At 37.1% G+C, this 18843-nt stretch overlaps 1 protein-coding gene across 2 annotated transcripts in view; it reads left to right on the top strand.

Annotated features, from left to right (window-relative positions):
* The window catches only part of LOC134527642 (regulator of gene activity), a 56037-nt gene extending 37602 nt beyond the window's left edge, over positions 1 to 18435 (top strand). For both annotated transcript variants that reach the window (XM_063360506.1, XM_063360505.1), the window contains exons 6-7: positions 5699 to 5806; positions 16567 to 18435. In XM_063360506.1, coding sequence (XP_063216576.1) covers positions 5699 to 5806; positions 16567 to 16846 — 388 coding nt within the window. In that variant the 3' untranslated portion in view covers positions 16847 to 18435. The remainder of the gene's footprint in view (positions 1 to 5698; positions 5807 to 16566) is intronic.
* Positions 18436 to 18843: the final 408 nt, after the last annotated feature.

Here is an 18843-nt window from a genome sequence, read left to right as displayed (position 1 = left end):
TCCTTGCCTATAACTCAGTAATATTGTAGGATAGATATAATGATATCATGATGAACACACATAACTTCTTAAATGCCACAAATGTAGAAAGGGTCTTGAAATTTACTAATGGTTTTTAAACAAAGTCATAATAAACACTGTACAGTCAGCTAAAGATACAAATTGTTGAAGAGTCACTATAAATATAAAGCTTCAAAAATCACACAAATTTTAGATAGTGGTCTCAGAAGTGCACTAAAAATTCGAGAATTTTTAGGTTTTTTGTTTATTTTTTTCTTTCTATTGAATTTTCTTGAACATCCTGTTTAAATGTTGATATGATGTTTATAAAGAATGCCATTTTTACTACACTCAACATTTTAAATTAGGCTTGGGGTGGGTGGAGGGAAGTAGAGTTATTATTTTGCCAAGTGGGCAGTGCACTTAAATGGCAGATAATTTGCTGTGTTCACACCAGTTTACATAAAGTTGAAGTTGTAGCTCAGTTGAAAACCTGTCAGGAAGGAACTAAATAATTTTCCTTCTTTTTAATTATTTTTAGAGATGACAGAATACAGACATTTAATTGATTCGGAGGCTGATGCCAATTCATAACTCTGTTCCCAGCTCGAGTTTGGTTCTGGATCATTGGTTTGAAAAATTTGTGAGTTTAAGATTAGTTATACAATATTTAATGTTTCATCTGACAGTTAAGGAAGTGAAGATACAGTAAACTCCCGGTATATCGCGCCCCGATTGATCGCGGAATCGGGTATATCGCAGGTCAAACCATGTCCCCCAATCAGAAATGAATAATAATGGAATAAATGGTTGACAGCAGATTAGGATAATTTTGCGTTGTAACTCACAAACTAAGCATCGGACAGAAAAAAGCATAGGCGTAGAAAATGTCCGCAGTGAAATTCTAAACAAGATATCTCCGTACATTATTCCTCTATCTTGTAGGGTTTTCAAATTATGGTCCAATCCAGCCCAGTGTTAATTTCTGAAACACTAGTTCTTAACGTCGCTTTATCTCACAAATGAAGTATCGGACAGGGGACCCGATAAAGCCCACCGTCCAGCGACATTATCCAACGTGACTCGGCTGGGGATTGATGTTGGATAGGCTTGGTTGACGGCAAGTGCTGGGAGGGGAGAGGCAAGCCGAGAATATGCGACCAAGACACCCGGGTAGACGGGAGGGGTGGAATATAAGCGCTAGTGATGAGAGGGGCTATGAGTAAGCCGAAAGGGGGGAAGTCTGGTGACCTTGAGTAGTTCACTCATTTCCCGTCTGCACACTTCTCGTGATCACGTTTGTTGACAAGCGGAGACAAGTCATTGTTGACCGTGCGTTATTGAAGCCGTGTTTTTACAGTCAGTCTTGTTAGCGCTTGGTAGGATGTCACAGAAACGAAAAACTCATTCTATAGCAGATAAACTGAAAATCATTGAGCGTGTGAAAAAAGGTGAGACGAAAGCGAGCATATCACGTGAGTGCGGTATCCCAGAAGGTACAATCAGAGGGTGGATGAAAAAGGAACAGAAACTGAGAAATTTTGTGGATGTTATTGAAAGTGATGTAGGGTTGCAAAGAAAAACAATCAAGTTAGGTAAAGACAGTGAACTGGATGAATGCATTTACAGGTGTTTTTTAATCAAACGAAGTGAAGGTGTACCATTGTCAGGACCTATTTTGAAGGCTCAAGCTGTAAAGTTTCATAAAGATTTACATGGAAAGACGGACTTCAAAACTTCAGAAGGGTGGTTTTCGCAATGGAAAGTTCGTCACGGAATACAGCAGGCAAGCATCGAAGGCGAAGCCCGATCTTAGTGGGTGGGGCGGGGTATAGAGCATCCCACTCTTAGATTGCAGTGTGGAAGTAAATGGACGCATTCTCTCTCTCTCTAACACACGCCGATTGCCGTTAGCACTGTCCTTGTTTCTTCGTGCGTTGTTGCCAAATATCAAACGAAATTTAAAATTTTAATATTTGGACCAAGCTTTTTTTCATATTGTATAGAATCAAAATACGCATCAGGCAATGCTTATTTTGAATACTTAACAATATTTTAAGTGTCCGAAAAAATTAAAAAACATAACTTATTCGCTGCGAACTGTTTTGAAGTATTCCGATATGTTTCACATCAAAAAAAGAAAACCTACGTGTGTATTTCATTCAGATTTTTTTTATTAGTAAATTAATGCCTTAGTGCGCCACCGAACAAATGTTAAGACAAAAACTGTACAGGTTTCACTTAAATAATTTTTTTAATATATTGAAATGCATTTTCTCACAAACTGAAACATCAAAAAGTTGACCCGCGGAAAAAAATTTTTCTATTAAAGATAGATGGGGGACGAAAGCGAGAAAAATGTTCACAATGAATTGAATTAGTTTTTAAAAGCAGCCCCATCTCAATTGCTTCTATAGTTTCCGTGGAAATAGCTGTTAAAGATGTGTCTTATCAGTACAAGAGCGTGCGCTGCCGTCGTAAGAGGAAACAGGGTCGTGTGTTTAGATAAGTGGGGTTCTGTCCTACAAGCAATTTCAAATACATGGCTTCCTTAGTCAACAAAAAATATTATAATCGATTCTTGAACATAATATGTAAAATGTATGAAATAAATACGAAGGAATTCAATAGCGATCATGGTACAAAATTTTTAATTACTTTTCTATCCTTCTCAACACCAAGCATCTTATCAAACATTGTTTTAGACAAAGTTTTGGAAAATAACTATGATATTATTACAAACAATTTAAACAGATTTGATAGGTTTCTACTAAGGCAGTTACGTTTTTTTGTCCGGTGAAATTTTTTTTCGAACCCATGCAGTTATGGCTGGTCGTATCAAAAATGTATTTAGAAAACATTTTTCGGCATTAGGTAATCCGAGTTATCATACGTTAAAACGGATTCGATATTATTCATATTATGGGAGTTGTTGCGATTTTCCTGTTTTTCAAAAAATCTTCCCCATTTCGAACCAATTGTTCGGATTTTTCCCATAACTTACTCGACCGAGAATTCATTACTGTATTTTATTTATCATTTTGGATATGACTTGTCCAAAAATACGGCATTTATCGGGCCCATGAAAATGTGATATATATATATATATATATATATATATATATATATATATATATATATATATATATATATATATATATATATATATATATATATATGGGATTTTTAGAACAGAAAAGCAAACTATAAGAAATTTTCGTCTACAATAGGTAGTTTTTATTTGAAATTTACATAAAAGTGGTATTATTACAATTTTATATGTGTAATAGTATAAAATATTATAAATTACGATATGATTTCTTAAAATGCTTCTTGTTCGATCCAAATTACAAATACACGCATCTCCTGAAATTCGTAATGTGTTAGAGATTTGGCAACAGCGCGCGCTATAAGCCGTGTACTGCAATCTAAGAGTGGGACGGGCTATAGTTGACGTATACTGTCGGAGAGGGAAGAGGGGGGAAGGAAAGATAAGGCGTAGAGAGAGGTAGAGATTGGAGCGGGCAGAAACACGATGAGGGGGAGGGGGTGGGGGAGGGGATGTGTTCACGCAGCACACAGGCAGAGCATGAGTCACTTGACTGAGCAGCGTTGCTGCGTACAAGGCAAAATCAGGTAGTCCTGTGTTAAAAATTCCACTCCAGAATCTTCCCATTTAGTGTGGAGCACTTACACAAACTATGACTTCTTTTTTTATTTTTTACCATCTTTTACTGTACAGTATGTACTATATTAATAGGTATTTTACTGGAAATCTGTATATAAATGTTTTGTTACAACACTTAAATCTTCAGACGTAATATTATTGGGTAATTCATTGTATTATACACGTTCATCTTTTTACTTTAGTATAATGTTTTAACATTAAACACTAAAGTAAATCAGCTAGCGTATTTTTAATCTTTGCCGAGGAATTCCCTGTGGTCCAATACTTACGTGAACCATACTGTACCACTATTGCCGTGTGGTAGTAAACAAGCCCCGGAAATGTTTATGTGTAGCGGCCTACCGACCTTTAACCAGAGGCTGGGGAATATAACACTTGCCGATCCAAGCCACACACACTCAGCAACTCGACACAGCGTTTGGTGGAATAAGTAAAGACAAAGTTTAACAGACTTTTTATTACGGCGCCCTTAATTGCGCTAAAATTAATTTGGCGCAATTTTTGTTTCCCATGTGTGACCATTTATAATTTACTGAAAGCATTGATAATAAAATTTAACCACTTGACACGATAGACGATTCTTTATTTTTTATTGTACAAATGCTAGAATCGTTTTTCCCGTATCTGTGGCCTACTTCTGCAAAAGACACGCCATCTAGAATTTTTATTTTGTCAATCAAACTCGGTACTTTGCGATTCATATTCGGTTTGAAGTATCACTACGGCCTTTCTATTTAGAAGACTTTGACCCCAGAATCGTGTGTAACCGCACACACTGCACTTACTTTGTTACGGACACTGACGAAGCAGATACTATGGCTGACACCACGAGACTGGCAGCAGCTTGTGTGCCGCACGTAGGGTTACCAGACGTCCAGCAAAAGGAGGACATGTCCTCCTTTTTATGTATTTTTTTGCGTCCGGCCGGATTTTCCTTTATGCTCCAAAATGTCCGGCTTTTTTATAAAGTGAGATAATTCCTGCAGTTACACTCTGAGTAAAGCGCGCGGTGCGCGCTAATGCGCTGTCCGCAGTCACCCCACTAGTAAGTAGTTCTATGACAGCTTGACAGGTAGCAGCACATGCAGAAGCACGTGTTATTAATATACTGTATATGCGTAGTTTGTTTGATTCTTTATACTGAAACTGTATTAAATGCCAAAACATTGTAAAATATCGTACTCCATTGTAATTAATTCATGGCTTTTAAAAAATATATATATATTGTCCTCCTTTTTAGTGAAATGTCCTCCTTTTGCGAGGTGAATGTCCTCCTTTTTTGTTATCAGTGTCTGGTAACCCTAGCCGCACGTGTGTATGGCGGCGTGTGGCGCGCTCGTAGGCCGTGCGACAAACTGTGCGCGGCACGCGGAAAAATAAAAAAAATTCAACATTTAATATTTATCTTTGAAATTTATTATGTATTTTAATTTTTTCACCCGCGTTTAGTGAAAACTGCGGATGCAAAGTGCGCACATAAGGCGGGCCGGGCCGTCTATACTGTGCGTGCTTGCCGACCTATTAATTAGAACACATGCGGTGTTTTATGCCTTTTGACCTTGGTCACATCGAAACATCGCGGTTATGCAACAACGCGGGTAAGAGTTATGTCCCCCGACAACCGCGTTAAATAGGGAGTGTACTGTATTATCTAATATGACTTGAAAAATAAAAAATATACTACACATTTCTTAGCAAAAGGTTCTACTTAAAAATTATTTACTACACTTTCCTGGTGCACTTGACATCGTAGCAATTGTTTCGAGATGTATTAAAAAATAACTTTAGCCACAGCTAACTACAGTTCCACAAATTAAAACAAGGTATACTAATTATGATTTTCACTAGCTAGAAAATAATATTAGGAGTTTTCTTTTTGGAGCGGAAACAAAATGCTATTGATGCCCTTCAATTCTCAACACTCATGGAATTGCGAGAGTCAAAGAATAGACTTTTGCATCACTAATTATCTCCCTGCTGTGTTTTGTTAGGCTTGGACTGTTGTTGCAGGGACAAGCTGTACCATGTAAAGCTAAACCGGTACAAGGAGGACTTGCTGTTCTACATGTTCTACACGAACGTCGGTGATGTCATCCAACTTGCAGCGGCGGCAGAGCTGTAAGTCGCATCAATTTTGCGTCAGGTCTCTCGTCGCGGCAGCCTCTCTAACCCTGTGCATTATCTGGATTTGATTCACAACCAGTATTTTTGGCAAGTTTGAAACATTCTGGACGTTGCAATCAGCCGTTGGATTTTCTCCCGTCTATTCATAATAATCTCTGACTTTTTTCAAGCATTTTTCAATGGACATGTTTAAAAACTTTGTGTTACTTAAAAGATTACTGACACTTAAAGTATAAACAACCGGGAGAAAAGTTAACTCAGCATTAATTTTCCTTTTTCTTATGCCGTTTTCTGTTTAACGATAAATTGTGCCAGTTCCAAATTGTCAATACTTTGGCATTTTAAAACAGCAGAGCACCATTTATTCAAAAAAATGGCTTTAAATTAGGTTTAATATAAATAAAATAGTAGTGATGGGTCGGTTCTTGATTTTTACCGGTTCTCGGTTCGGTACCGGTTCTTAAAAATCGGTTCTCGGTTCTCACTTTAAAAGTAAGATAAGTAATATCACCACTTTTTATGTAGTGTTTCAAGTAATAAAATATTTATTGCTTCAGTTACAAAAAAGAACACTAACTAGTATATATTCAGACTTACATTTTCAAAAAATGGTTAATTACACAAAAAATAGAAACATGTTTGATTAAGACTGTCCTTGGTGTTTTTATTATGTTCTAATAAAGAAGTGCTTTGGCTAAATGTTTCAGTTTTTAGCTAGGCCTATCAAAGCAAATTTAATGTTTTTAGATACTTCTCAAGCTACATCGAACAAACCTACGAACTGCATATATAAATGTATTGGTGAAAAGTAATGCTAAATAACATAGAGAAAACAATAATTTGTTACATTAAAATTTACTGTAATAATAATAGCAACTACCTCAGGAAATTTAAATACACCCTTCTTTAAAACATAAGTATTAAAATAAAAATATTACAATGATGGCAGTAAATGACAATGAAATGAAGGAGCACATTCAAAGAATTAAAATAAAAACCTGTCCAACAGTCTTATTGCCTAAATCAAATTATTATGACAAAAAATCAACATTTTGAACCTTTCAGGGTCAAGTCTGTTCCTCTTAACATCGCAAATGGCACCTGCAGTGCTGAAGGCACGCTCACTTGACACAGTGGTTGAAGGAATACAGAGGTACTTCAGAGCCAGTTGTTTGAGTCTCTCATGCTCGGAGTCATGCCAGTATTGACCGATTGCCTTCGGATCAGTCTCTAGGTTCAAAGTTGGTTCATGAAAATAGAGCTTCACTTCATCTTCGGCACTAGTGCATAATGGAGGTCCTGAGCTGCTGGAAGCAAGCACGTGCTTGTATCTGGCCCAAATGCAATTACCTTTGCCTGTTTGAACATCACAAGCAAAAGATTGTGATTCTAATGTCTGTCCTTTCTCAGGGATTAAACTAGTTTTGTTGATCATCTTCATTTCACAAATAATTGAGTCTTTAACCGAACTCAAAATTTCTTTGTATTTTCCATTCTGAAAAGGGTTCATCTTGAAACGTGGATCCAACAAAGTAACCTTTACTATTAGGTCACTTGTATAGATGAAGCCAAATTCTTGTTTCAGCCAAGCCAATAAATCATTTTTTAAGCCCTGCAGCCCAATGCCTTTAGGGACAGGAACTTCCAAATGGTGCTGGATTACACAGATTAATGGTATCACCTGAAGAATAATAGCACAGAATTTTAAATGTGTTAAGTTGTAAGTTTCAGCAGTCAATTACTTAATGCTAAATAATAGAAGTTGTTGCACAGTTAATTACCAACAACAACTGTAAATGTAAACCAGTGGCATGACTACTGTTTGCAACTCCAAAAGTGCACTCTTTGGACTTACCTCTGAAAGTGAAGATGTTCCTTTGCTCAGCTGCAACGTCGCAGAGTCGAATATCTCCATTATCTCGATCAATTTCCCCAGTTTCCTCCACTCATCCACAGTTAGTTCAGCAGCTACAGTTGCATCTTTTCTACTACTGGCCTTGATTATAGCATTTTTTTGCTCTGAAAGTCGCTTTATCATGTGCAGTGTACTGTTCCAGCGTGTGGATACATCCTGTATCATTCTGTGTTGGGGAAGATCGAGCTGTTGTTGGCACCGTTTCAATATTTTTGTATTTTTGTAAGAATGTTTGAAACTAGAGGCAATCTTTTTGCATTTGGGCACTAGCTGGTTCTTTACAACAGGATTATCTACAAATGCCTTTCTCACTACAACTTGGAGATGTGCAGCACATGGTACCCGAACAAACATGGAATCATCGAGTGCCTTGGTGATGTTGGTTCCACCATCCCTCACAACTGCAACTACCTTTGTTGCCAAGCCCCATTCATTAAGTAAATCTGAAAGAAAGCGGCGAATGTTGTCCCCAGTATGGCTAATTTCTTTGAATGGTACTACTTCAATAACTTTCTGACAGAGTTCCAAGGTACCTTTTCTCTTTAGATAAAAATGAACAGTCAACGCAAGATAATCATTAACAGCACATGAAGTCCAAAAGTCCATAATTACAGCAACATGCTTCACTTCTCCCAGCTCTTCCATGACACTTTTATGAAGATCTCTGTACATTTATTCCAGATATTTATTTGATAAAACTTTTTGTGAAGGGAGGGTGTACCTAGGCTCTAAATGGTTAATCAGTCTTTTAAAACCTTTGTTTTCAACTACTGAAAGTGGCTGCATATCTAAGCAAACCATTTCAGTTATGAGCCTAGTTATCTTTTGGGCCCTACAATCACGTGGTTTGAACTTGGAAACTTTGTCATAAGCTTGAGCTAATGTTGGCTGGTTTGCAGCAGATGTATATCTTATTATTTTCGGCCTGGTACTCATTTCACCATTAGAAGACAAAACTGGTGAAACTCCGAAAAATTGCCTTGTGGTTCACAATCCTGGAATTCTGGACTATCCACAGCCTGTACAACTAGTGCCTCTTCACAAGAATCAGGTGCCAAAACACTTTCACTTTCAGTCATAGTTGGTTTATGAAAGTAATTTTCGATACATTTGGCACTTGTTGAAGTTGTATTTGGCACATGTATGAGTGCGAACATACGTTTTGGAATTTTTGATGTTTCCAGTTGCCAAAGAATGTACATTTGATAAATGTTTTTTTTAGTGATGGTTCGAATCACATTTTTCTCGAATCCGAATCTCGAATCCGAATCCCAAACAGTACCTCGAATCCACCCCTCGAATCCGAATCCAGTTCTCAAGGGTTAATTATAAAATAATTTATAAGTTAAGAGAAAAATTTAAACATTATGCTGAATTATTTAACCCTTTAAATTTTTATTTAAAAAAAAACAAGGATTTTGACATGGTCTGGATCAAGACGATTCCATTTTTGGTCACATATGTTTCCTGCAGTGCTGAACAAACGTTCAGAGAACACTGTCGCAGGTGGTGAACACAAATATTTTATGGACAGTTTATGTAGCCTGGGTGAACACGCAGACTGAGTTTTCCAGTATTCGAGAATTTTTATTTCTTGGTTAACTGTAGGATCACGTAAGAATCTGGTCACTTCATCAATTGCTGTAGAATCCAACTTGGGGGATTTAAGGCAGTTAGGCATTATCTGTGAGTGCAGTGATTCATGTATCCACGGAAATCGGAAAACGAAATTCAACATCCGACGGAACAATATTTTGTAGTTACCAACTTGACATTTGTTTAAAGTCCCAAATGAAGGTAAACGCTTTCCTGAAATATTTAATGGAAACTGAAAGGCGCCATCTTGGCTTCAATGGTTTTAGGCCATAAGAAATATTGTCGTGCGTCTTTTAAAATTAAGCCTCACTAAAGCATAGTGATTAATATGCCCGAAGTTAAAAGTGACGGGGTGTTTTCTCTAGTTTACCCATTAAAATTTTTTATATTAATATTAGTTATTTTTTATGTTGCTCAAAATGATTGGCTAACAAATTCATTGGTTGGCCATCATGGAATTCTCAGATAATACATATTTTAACGTTGGTAGTCTACACAAACCAAACTTGGTCCTAAAAAAATTCATAAATAGAATGTGTATCAGAATCTTTAAAATTGAATTGCGATTAAAATAATAATTGTATAATATATTAATTTTTGTCATTCATTATTTCATTTTTATTACTACATGTGCGACCGTAACTTTTGATCAAAGTCGGCATTATTGTTGTATTACTAAGTAACAGATTTCTCGGTAAAGTTATTTAAAAAAAAAAAAACACGATTCATATTTAGTCTAGATGCTAAATTTGCTTTATTTTATTTTTTAGCATATTCTGAGAATACATGTGTGATTTATGCCTTATTTAATGCCAATGTAGCGACAATGCATCCATGTTCATGAATATAAAGTAAGTTTCCCAAATCAGTACATGCTTCATAATTTTTTTTATTTAATAACGAATTAAAAGTACAATACAGTAGAACCTCGTTAATCCGTGATGCGCTAATTCGGGAAATCGGATAATCCGGGACGATTTAAAAGAGAAGAAAAAAAAGTGAAGTAAAAATTGTCAGCGCTTAAAATTAACGTCACGCGGGCCGGCGGCCGGCAAACACTACAAGCCATCGCGTGGGCCGCCAAACTCTGCAACGCTGTTTGTACCGACCCTTTGTGTCGCCCCCCTTTCAGCTGTCACATTTGTCACTCTTTAAACTTGAGGGGGATGTCCTGACTTCTGCTTCCCGTCTCCCTTTGTTTGTTTCCGCCCGCCAATGCACAGCAGGCGCCTGGCGAGTGACGTGTCTGGCTGGCATTCGGCTGTACGAAGAGGAGGGGGGGGGGGGCAAGGTCAGCATGATCTTATCTTTCTCTCTTCAGCTGTTGTAAATGACCGTGAACTAATGGCTAGGCAGTGCTGTATTTTTTTAAGCCGAGACACTAATTCGAAGACGGCCGGCCCTTACCATGAAGGGCCTTAACCCAGCTGCACGCCGGTGTCTGAGAAACTTGACAAGACCTTCCGGGCTTTTAATCGCTAGTCCGTGAAATTCGGTAATCCGTGATTATCTCGGTCCTGACCATCACGTATTAACGAGGTTCTACTGTACCTCAATAGGACGTGTTCCAAGGAAAACGTAAACAGGCCAAGTAGATTGTAAGCATTTAAGTTTTTAAAGTACTACATTTACATCAATATTTTTCCTCGAATCCTGAATCTTTTCCCTCGAATTTTGAATCTTTCGAATACTAGAGATTCGGTGGGATTCGAGGATTCGAGGATTCAACCGGCCCATCCCTAGTTTTTTTTCAAATTGGCTGTGGATTTTGACTCTCCTTTTGAAATAAGTTTATTACACAATGAACACTTGGCGAACAGTTTGTTTGCACTGTCAACAGAAAAATACTGTCACACTTCTGATGCCATTTCTAACAATAAATAAACAAACCAAAAAATATTAATATTAATTTGCAAAGTTTTGCCAGCATAATTATATTTTCCAAGTGTCAACGAATATTTTGTTTGAAAAGTCAAAAGGAAAATACAACTACACATCCATGCACCACTTTGCACAAGTAATAAACACACTTTAGCTATAATAATAAATAATAAATGCTATCACGTATCCGCTGCATCCTCATCCACGCCATTTTATTAAACACTAGAAACGTATCACTTCCCGTTCCCAAGCAATTCTGTTTGCCTGAAGGGGATAGTTAATAAATATTCCGCTAGATGGCTGCAGGTGCACGGTACTTACACTCCGCAGCATAAAATTTCGGAATGCGATAATTATTACAGGAACATTTAGGAAACAGTCACCGCTACTATTAAAAACACGTAGTATGGAATTTGCACGTTTAATTAGTATTTTTACATCAGTCACGCATACTTGCATGTCTAAAAGTCTGTTGGGTGCCTATTTTAAAAACCTGTGAAACAAATATGGCGTCTATCTGTTCACGGGCTTGTTCTGAGGTATATATGTTGTACAGTTGCCCACTCCGATGGCTTATATCCATGGCACCTTCTACTGTTTTATTTTGATTTAGAAACATATTTTCTTTAGAGATGTGACGGCCTGACGGGAGTATAAAGTATTTTCACGTGTAATTTCTTTTAAGGCTACGATTATTACTTTTTCACAGGAGTCCAAACGTGAATTTTTATCCAAATTTGACGTGAATGAGGCCATTTTGATCTACATTTAAGTTGTATTGAAATACTGTTTTTGAAATGGGTACCGGTACCGACTTTTTATGTGCGGTTCTCGGTGCCGGTTAGATTGCTGAGAACCTTAGGAACCGAGAACCGAGAACAGGTACCAACCCATCCCTAATAAATAATATATTTTATAAACAGTCTCGTTATTTAATTTGATAATCAAAATTACAAATTCACAAGACAACTTTAATGTTGCTACACTCCTGCCGAACATCACTTTTATAGATTCTCACTGTAGTAGAAAAACTATACGGGAGACATTAAAACACAGTAGATCCTCTTTTTTACATATTTCAAGGGACCCGAAAAAATATATGTAAAATGCAAGAATATGTAAAAAGTGGGAAATGCTAAATTTTTTAAAATTAATATTTAATCGTTATAAATACCATTATAAGCAAACAGTATGCACTAAACAAAGTCAAATGTTACATGTTCTCAAGTTTTACACAATAATAAGCACTTCATTATCTCAGACAGTAAAACAAAGACAACCTTAACAGCACTTTAAACAAAATTGTTAATAAAAATTGTTACTATACATATACAATAATTACCTTTAATATCACACTTAGTCAAATACAATCAATCTTACTTAAAGCTTCTTGAAGAAGTCTGAAATGTGCGATTGTTTTGAACGGAGTCTGCACAAGTGCTCAATGTCCACCTCAAGTTTGTGCAGGGTCGGAATAAGGTCTTCAGCATTATTGAAACTAGACACAAATTTTTTTAAGGTACTCACCGCCTGAGTTGCTTCTGCCTGCATTGGAATAGGTTCTTCACCATCTTCGTCTTCTTCGCTGTGTTGACAGTCAACAGAAGCATTTTCTGTCAGATGGTTGTCGACAATGTCATTTAAGTATTCAATTTCTGTTGTTACAACATCTGTCTACTTTTACAAAGTCACTAAATGACACACCAGCTTGCAGTTTTGCCACTTCTTCATCAAGTTGATCATTACTGGATAACTCTTCAACAGCAGTCACTCCAGAAGAAAAGAATCCAGGTTTCTTGAAACAGTTAGTTATAGTTTCTGGCTGTACCTTGTTCCACAAATAAGCAATGTTATGAAGTGCATCAAGAACATTGAACTTCAAGGTGGTGGGGTCTTTTCCAGATTCCAGCATGCACAGAGCTTTCTGCACCAACCTTTTCCTGTAGTTTACCTTGAACACATGAATTATGCCCAAGTCTAAAGGCTGCATGTGGCTGGTGCAGTTAGCAGGAAAAAAGACCAACTTTAGGTTCCTCAGCTCAATGTGATGTGGATGTGCTGGACACTGGTCAATAAAAAGGACAATTTTACGGTTTTGGCTTCCCATTTTCGCATCCAGTGTGTGTAGCTTACACTTACACTACACTTCTTTTCACAGCAGCTGCTTTGTGGTGTTCATGTGGTCCAAAACTTGTTTTGTTTCGTCAAAAAAAATGCACTGCTTCATGTTTTCAAAGTTGCGCTGCACCTTGGTAAGCTCACCGTGCATAATATGAGCGTTTGGGTAGCTCCAGCCTTCTAGCCTCATTATTAAATCAACAAGACACTTTCCATGATCTTTCATAACAACCGCCAGGCACTGAATCACACTTATTTCACTGTAACTTAAAGAGGACAAGAACAGCACAGCAGCATTTTGGGTAGCCTTCATTTCATCTTAATAGCAAAACTCCACAACCAAATGAAAGCAGTCAGGTATAAAACATTGGAAACAACTGGCAGTTTTCACCTTTATTCTCTCTGAGGAACTGAGAATACAAGTGTTTCCTCTTCCTCGTGTTCAGAAACACATTCTTTGTTGTTGACAACTACTTCATTGAGATCTTTCAACTCCTGAGCCCAAATGTTGCCAACAAGACTTAGCTTGTGTGACCAACATTGCACATGTTGATGGTCTTTCCCAACTACCAATTTTAAGCCTTCAAACACACTTTTTCATATATCTAGCTGAATCAGTAGCTATGCTTTTCACATCTTCATATTTCACTTCATATGTTTTGAGTGAATCCAGAATTGCTCGAATGCAATGTGTGCCATTGGCGCTTTCGAGAAAGTGAACACCACCAACAAGAAGTTCAGGACTAGAATCTGTCAAAATCCTAAAAAGCACAACAAATACTCACCTCACCATTTTGCCTGTTGTCTCGTAGCAAAGAATGTCAATCTTCTTTCCTAGTAACTTTGCCTTGACCTCTTCAAGACGTGAACTAGCAAGCTCAGAAACATATTTTTCTCTAAGGTTTCTTGAGTGTGGTAAATTGCCCGCTCCTTCAATATATGTATCCATCCATCTTCGAATGTTGAGATCATAAAGTTTTTCCAGTGGTATTTTTTGCTTTAACAAAAGCTTCCACCGTGTCTTTCGCCTTTTCGTTTGCTGAATCCTTTTTTTATTTTATTTTTTGCAGTTTGGAACACAGCTGAGAGAGACATTTGTCTTTTCTTTTTAATATTGTTAGCAGCCAGCCTCTTGTGTTTATCACTTTTCACATGTTTCGTGCAGGTGTCCTTTCTATCCCACGAGTCAGTAACATTGCAGTGTCGACACATTAATCTTCATCACTCGCATATAACCCACGATCACGAAATTCGCGCTCACAAAGTTTGGTGGTTGCTTGAGGTTTCGCCATATATTACATTTTCACACTTCTGCTGAGAAATATGAAGACGTTTTCTATCACAAACTACAGTTTTTATAAAATAGCCGCACCGTTTACAACATTTTAAAACGAAAATTATAATTCTTAAACAGAAAACGTAATTGTTAAATTTGTTTACAGTACGAGAACAAATTAAAACGGTTTGCACAGTCTATAGTAGATGCAAGAAGAACAGTTGTGCGTTATTTATAATTTGCTTTGCGACACAAGCGCTGTAACGCAAAAAATATCCAACAAAATGGTGTACATTTCTTTTTGACTCTGTAAACGTGCCTTCGAGACGTGAGCGTATTAGTGCACGAGTGCACTTTACGTTGCTGGTGTTATCAATGGTGACAACGGCTGTTTATTTACTTTTTTTTTAAGTTACCAAACGGCGGGAAAGTGTGGTTATTCGTGGTAAACAGACGTATTTCGCAAAAAAATTTGTGGTATCGGAAATTATGTAAAAGTGAGGTTATTCGTGTTAAACTTACGAATTTCGCGAAAAAATTGGTTTTATTGCAAATGCGAGATTTGCATGTCCCTACCCATCACTTGTTATGAATTGGAAAAAAAAAACATAGCACAATCGTTGCCATGTTCAGAATTCACTACTGCCAACTGCTTCCAGAAACTTTTTTTTTGGGAATTTGTTAATACAAAATCATTTATTAAAATATAAAATACCATTTATATTTTTATAAATGATTTATGAATTTTATTTATCTTTCTAACACAAACGGTCATTTTATAATTTTAAATCACTAATATTGTCGCCAAGAAAAACTTACCTTCAACTAACCATTGAAGTGAAACGAGCTTGACCACACACACACGAAGATGCCATTTTTGCTAGAATTAATTTTCTTTAAATAATTTTAGTATATGCTCAGTAGTTGCGTCTATAACTTTTAATTTAAAGTGCGTATATAAATTTATGTATAAATATTTTAAAAAATGGCACATTTTGTTTTAACTTTACCTATCGTTTCCGCATATCACAGAATATTTAGACGTATGGCCGTATAGTTTACCGTGGCACAGAATAAAATTTTGAAGTGAAGGTTGTTTACAATGGCAAATGAAGGTGTCGCGAGTACGTGCATGGACGTATTAGAAATATGTTCTAATCATAATAACTTTTTCTGATGGTATTCTCACAGATGCTGCCCTGTTGCAATGTAAATTACGGGAAATGCTTTCGCATATAGCGGGAAAATAATGCATTAATCCTATAGGGGAAATGATGGTGCAAATAAAAAAATACGTTAACTACGGGAAAACGCTAATCCCGGGTACGTGAAAAAGAGGTTCTACTGCATTTTATTTTCCAAGTACATTTAGGTAAAATAAACCATAGTTTGAGAAAACCGCATAAATAGCAAGATTATAAATAAGAGTTTTCAATTTTAAATGTTCCCAGAATAGTGGTAATTGATTTTATGCTTTTGCGAGTGTCAATTACGTATTGAGTTTTAAGGAAAAAACTGTCAAATCTCGTCCAATTGATTAAAATGAATTTGATTTTCGTCTGGACTCGATTGGATTATGTGAGTCACAGTGCAAGCTAAAATTCATCTACCATTTTTTTGTAACATTTTGCATTTAAGCCTTTCTAAATAATGTGCTTTACTTACATACTCTTCTCAGTGATGTTGATGAGTTGGTCAGCTTAAAAGTTACCACTGTGTCTTAAAGTAAAGCAGATTTGTAAATTGTTTGATGCTGTTTATTGTCAGACCCTCCTAATTCTCAAGAGTACCTACTAAAGTTCACAAAAAGGTGTGTCTAAAAATCCAGTTGGTTCAGTATTTCAATTACACAGATATTTTTAAGAAAAACATATGTTTTTCTGAGGCTTGTTAAAATGTTAAATAACTTGGGGTAAGTGACTGGGTGTTTCACACGTGCCTGTAACCGCACCGACGTGTGTGTCCCAGGTACAACCGGGACTGGCGGTACCACCTGGAAGAGAAGGTGTGGATCACGCAAGTGTCTGGCATGGCCATCGTGGAGAAGACGACGACGTACGAGCGAGGCACCTACTACTTCTTCGACGCGCAGAACTGGCGCAAGGTCGCCAAGGACTTCCACTTGGAGTACAGCAAGCTGGAGGGGCGGCCACACATCCCGCCCGCGGCGGCGGGAGTGGGCAACCCCTCTGCTTCGTCGGCCGGCGCCCCCTCGTCCGCCCCCGCCGCCCTTCACCCCGCGCCATGACCGCCGCGATGCCGCCCTCTCCGTCACCACGCACTTGTAGGGCCCGGGTAGTTGCGCAAAGGAGGCAGAGAGGGGAAAAGGGAGGGGGGTAAAATAAACCTAACCTATTTTTCAACTGTGAGTGAACAAATTTTAAGGTTTTCCTGGCGCAATCAAGAAGTTGATCACAGGAAAAAAGATCTACAAAATAATAAACTTTACGTATTTTTAAAACGTTAACGGCACAAGCGAAGTTTTGTGGGAAAAGCAAATCTTGTGACGTTAAGTTTACGTAACCTTCAACCTTGCCGAACGTGAAAATTTTGCGCTTTGTAGTGAGCTGCTGCCGTGAGTCGTATTTCTGGCAGATACAGAGGAAGTGAATTGCGCTCGCGTCACGTGGGATCCAGACGTTATCAGACATCCGGAAAACATTGACGAAATGTTGTGATGTGTTGTTGCGGGCACGTGGTTTGTGCAGACTAGCAATATGGCGCCGGCACGTGTGTTAATTATTTTTTAGTGGGAGGGAAATGTGACAACTTTATTTCTTAACATTTTGGGGGGAAAGTAATTGCTTGATTTGTTAACATTTTTGAATGACTTGCAGAAAATATCATATCTTTGTTTAAAATAATTTGTACAGTAAAATCTCAACACAAATTACCTCGTTTCAAAGTAATATTCACTTTAAAAGTTAGTTATTTTGAATCCATATGAAAAGTGTAAGTTTTACCATGTTTCAGTTTCATTTTAATGTACTTTATTTTTTAAGTATTGAAACTGAGGCTTAAATGAAGTAATTTGGAATGAGAGTTTTGCTAAGTCAAATTCATGGATGCATTAAAGGAGTTGTTTTGCTAATTGGCTTTACTCTTTGAGAGGAAACTGACTTTCCTGGAATGTGCTTGTGGTTCAAACAAGTGCCTCCTCCCCCACTCCCTCATTCCCCTTCCAAAGTTACAAACTCATTCTGCTACTTTTTTGATTTCCATATCACTAATAACTCAATTTTTTGCCTCCCCCCGGTGCTGTAAATTATTCGTCGGTGCGTTTCCGTGAACCCGACTTGAGACGAAAATAGTCTCTGTGATCTCTGTGCGAGGGCAAGCTTGTCTGTGATCTACCTCCCGTGTCCCTCCCTCCCTTCCCCGGTGGAACGTTGGTCGATTGGTCGTGACCTAGAGGCCATTGCAAGTGGTTCGTTGGCATCGAGTCTAAATGTGGGCGAGTGCGTCGCCGTTATCCCGTGGCCGTCGCAGAAATTACTTTATTGCAGTTTTTTTTTTTATTAATTTCTTGTGGACTGAACCTGCTAGTCCTGTACAAAAAACTCATTCCTCCTTTTTTGGTCAGTGGACGTCAGGACCAAAACAATGATTTTTAAAATAAAAAAGGTTTAATAAATGCGTTAAAAAAAAAAAGAATTTTTATTTTTATGTTCAATATTGCTATTGTGTTGTAATATTTGTTCTAAGATCTGTGTTATGTTGAATTATGTCTAAACCATGTTTCAGCCATTTGTATAGAAGTGTGAGATCAGGGAATCACAAGATGTTTACGTAAGAAATGATACGTTTGAAGAGAGAATAAATTGTCTTTCTTGTACATTTTTTTAGTATTTTTTTTATTACCAAATCCCAAAGGATTTATGTATTAAAATTTTTATTTAAAGCTGTTTACAAAATGTTTTAAGATCTGTAAGAAAATAATTTAGATTTCAGTTGGAGATGATGATCATCATTACTACATCATCAGTAATAATAATGTGTGTGTCAGGTCAATTCTTTGATGAGACAATTTCGTTGTCATTAAGATTGAAAATTGATTCTTTTCATGAGATTCTGGGTATTTAATTTTATAAGTTCTAGGCACTGTGTTTTTTTTACACTTTTATATATATAATTATATATATATATATATATATATATATATAAAATTTAATTAAGCCTCGTGAAAATTCCCAGGGTAGCCATTTCCATGAATTATGTATCTGTCTTTGTGGTTTTAAAAAAATT

The sequence above is a fragment of the Bacillus rossius genome, chromosome 1 (genome assembly GCF_032445375.1).
Source record: "Bacillus rossius redtenbacheri isolate Brsri chromosome 1, Brsri_v3, whole genome shotgun sequence".
NCBI lineage: Eukaryota > Metazoa > Arthropoda > Insecta > Phasmatodea > Bacillidae > Bacillus > Bacillus rossius.
This window is presented reverse-complemented; position numbering and strand designations above follow the sequence as displayed.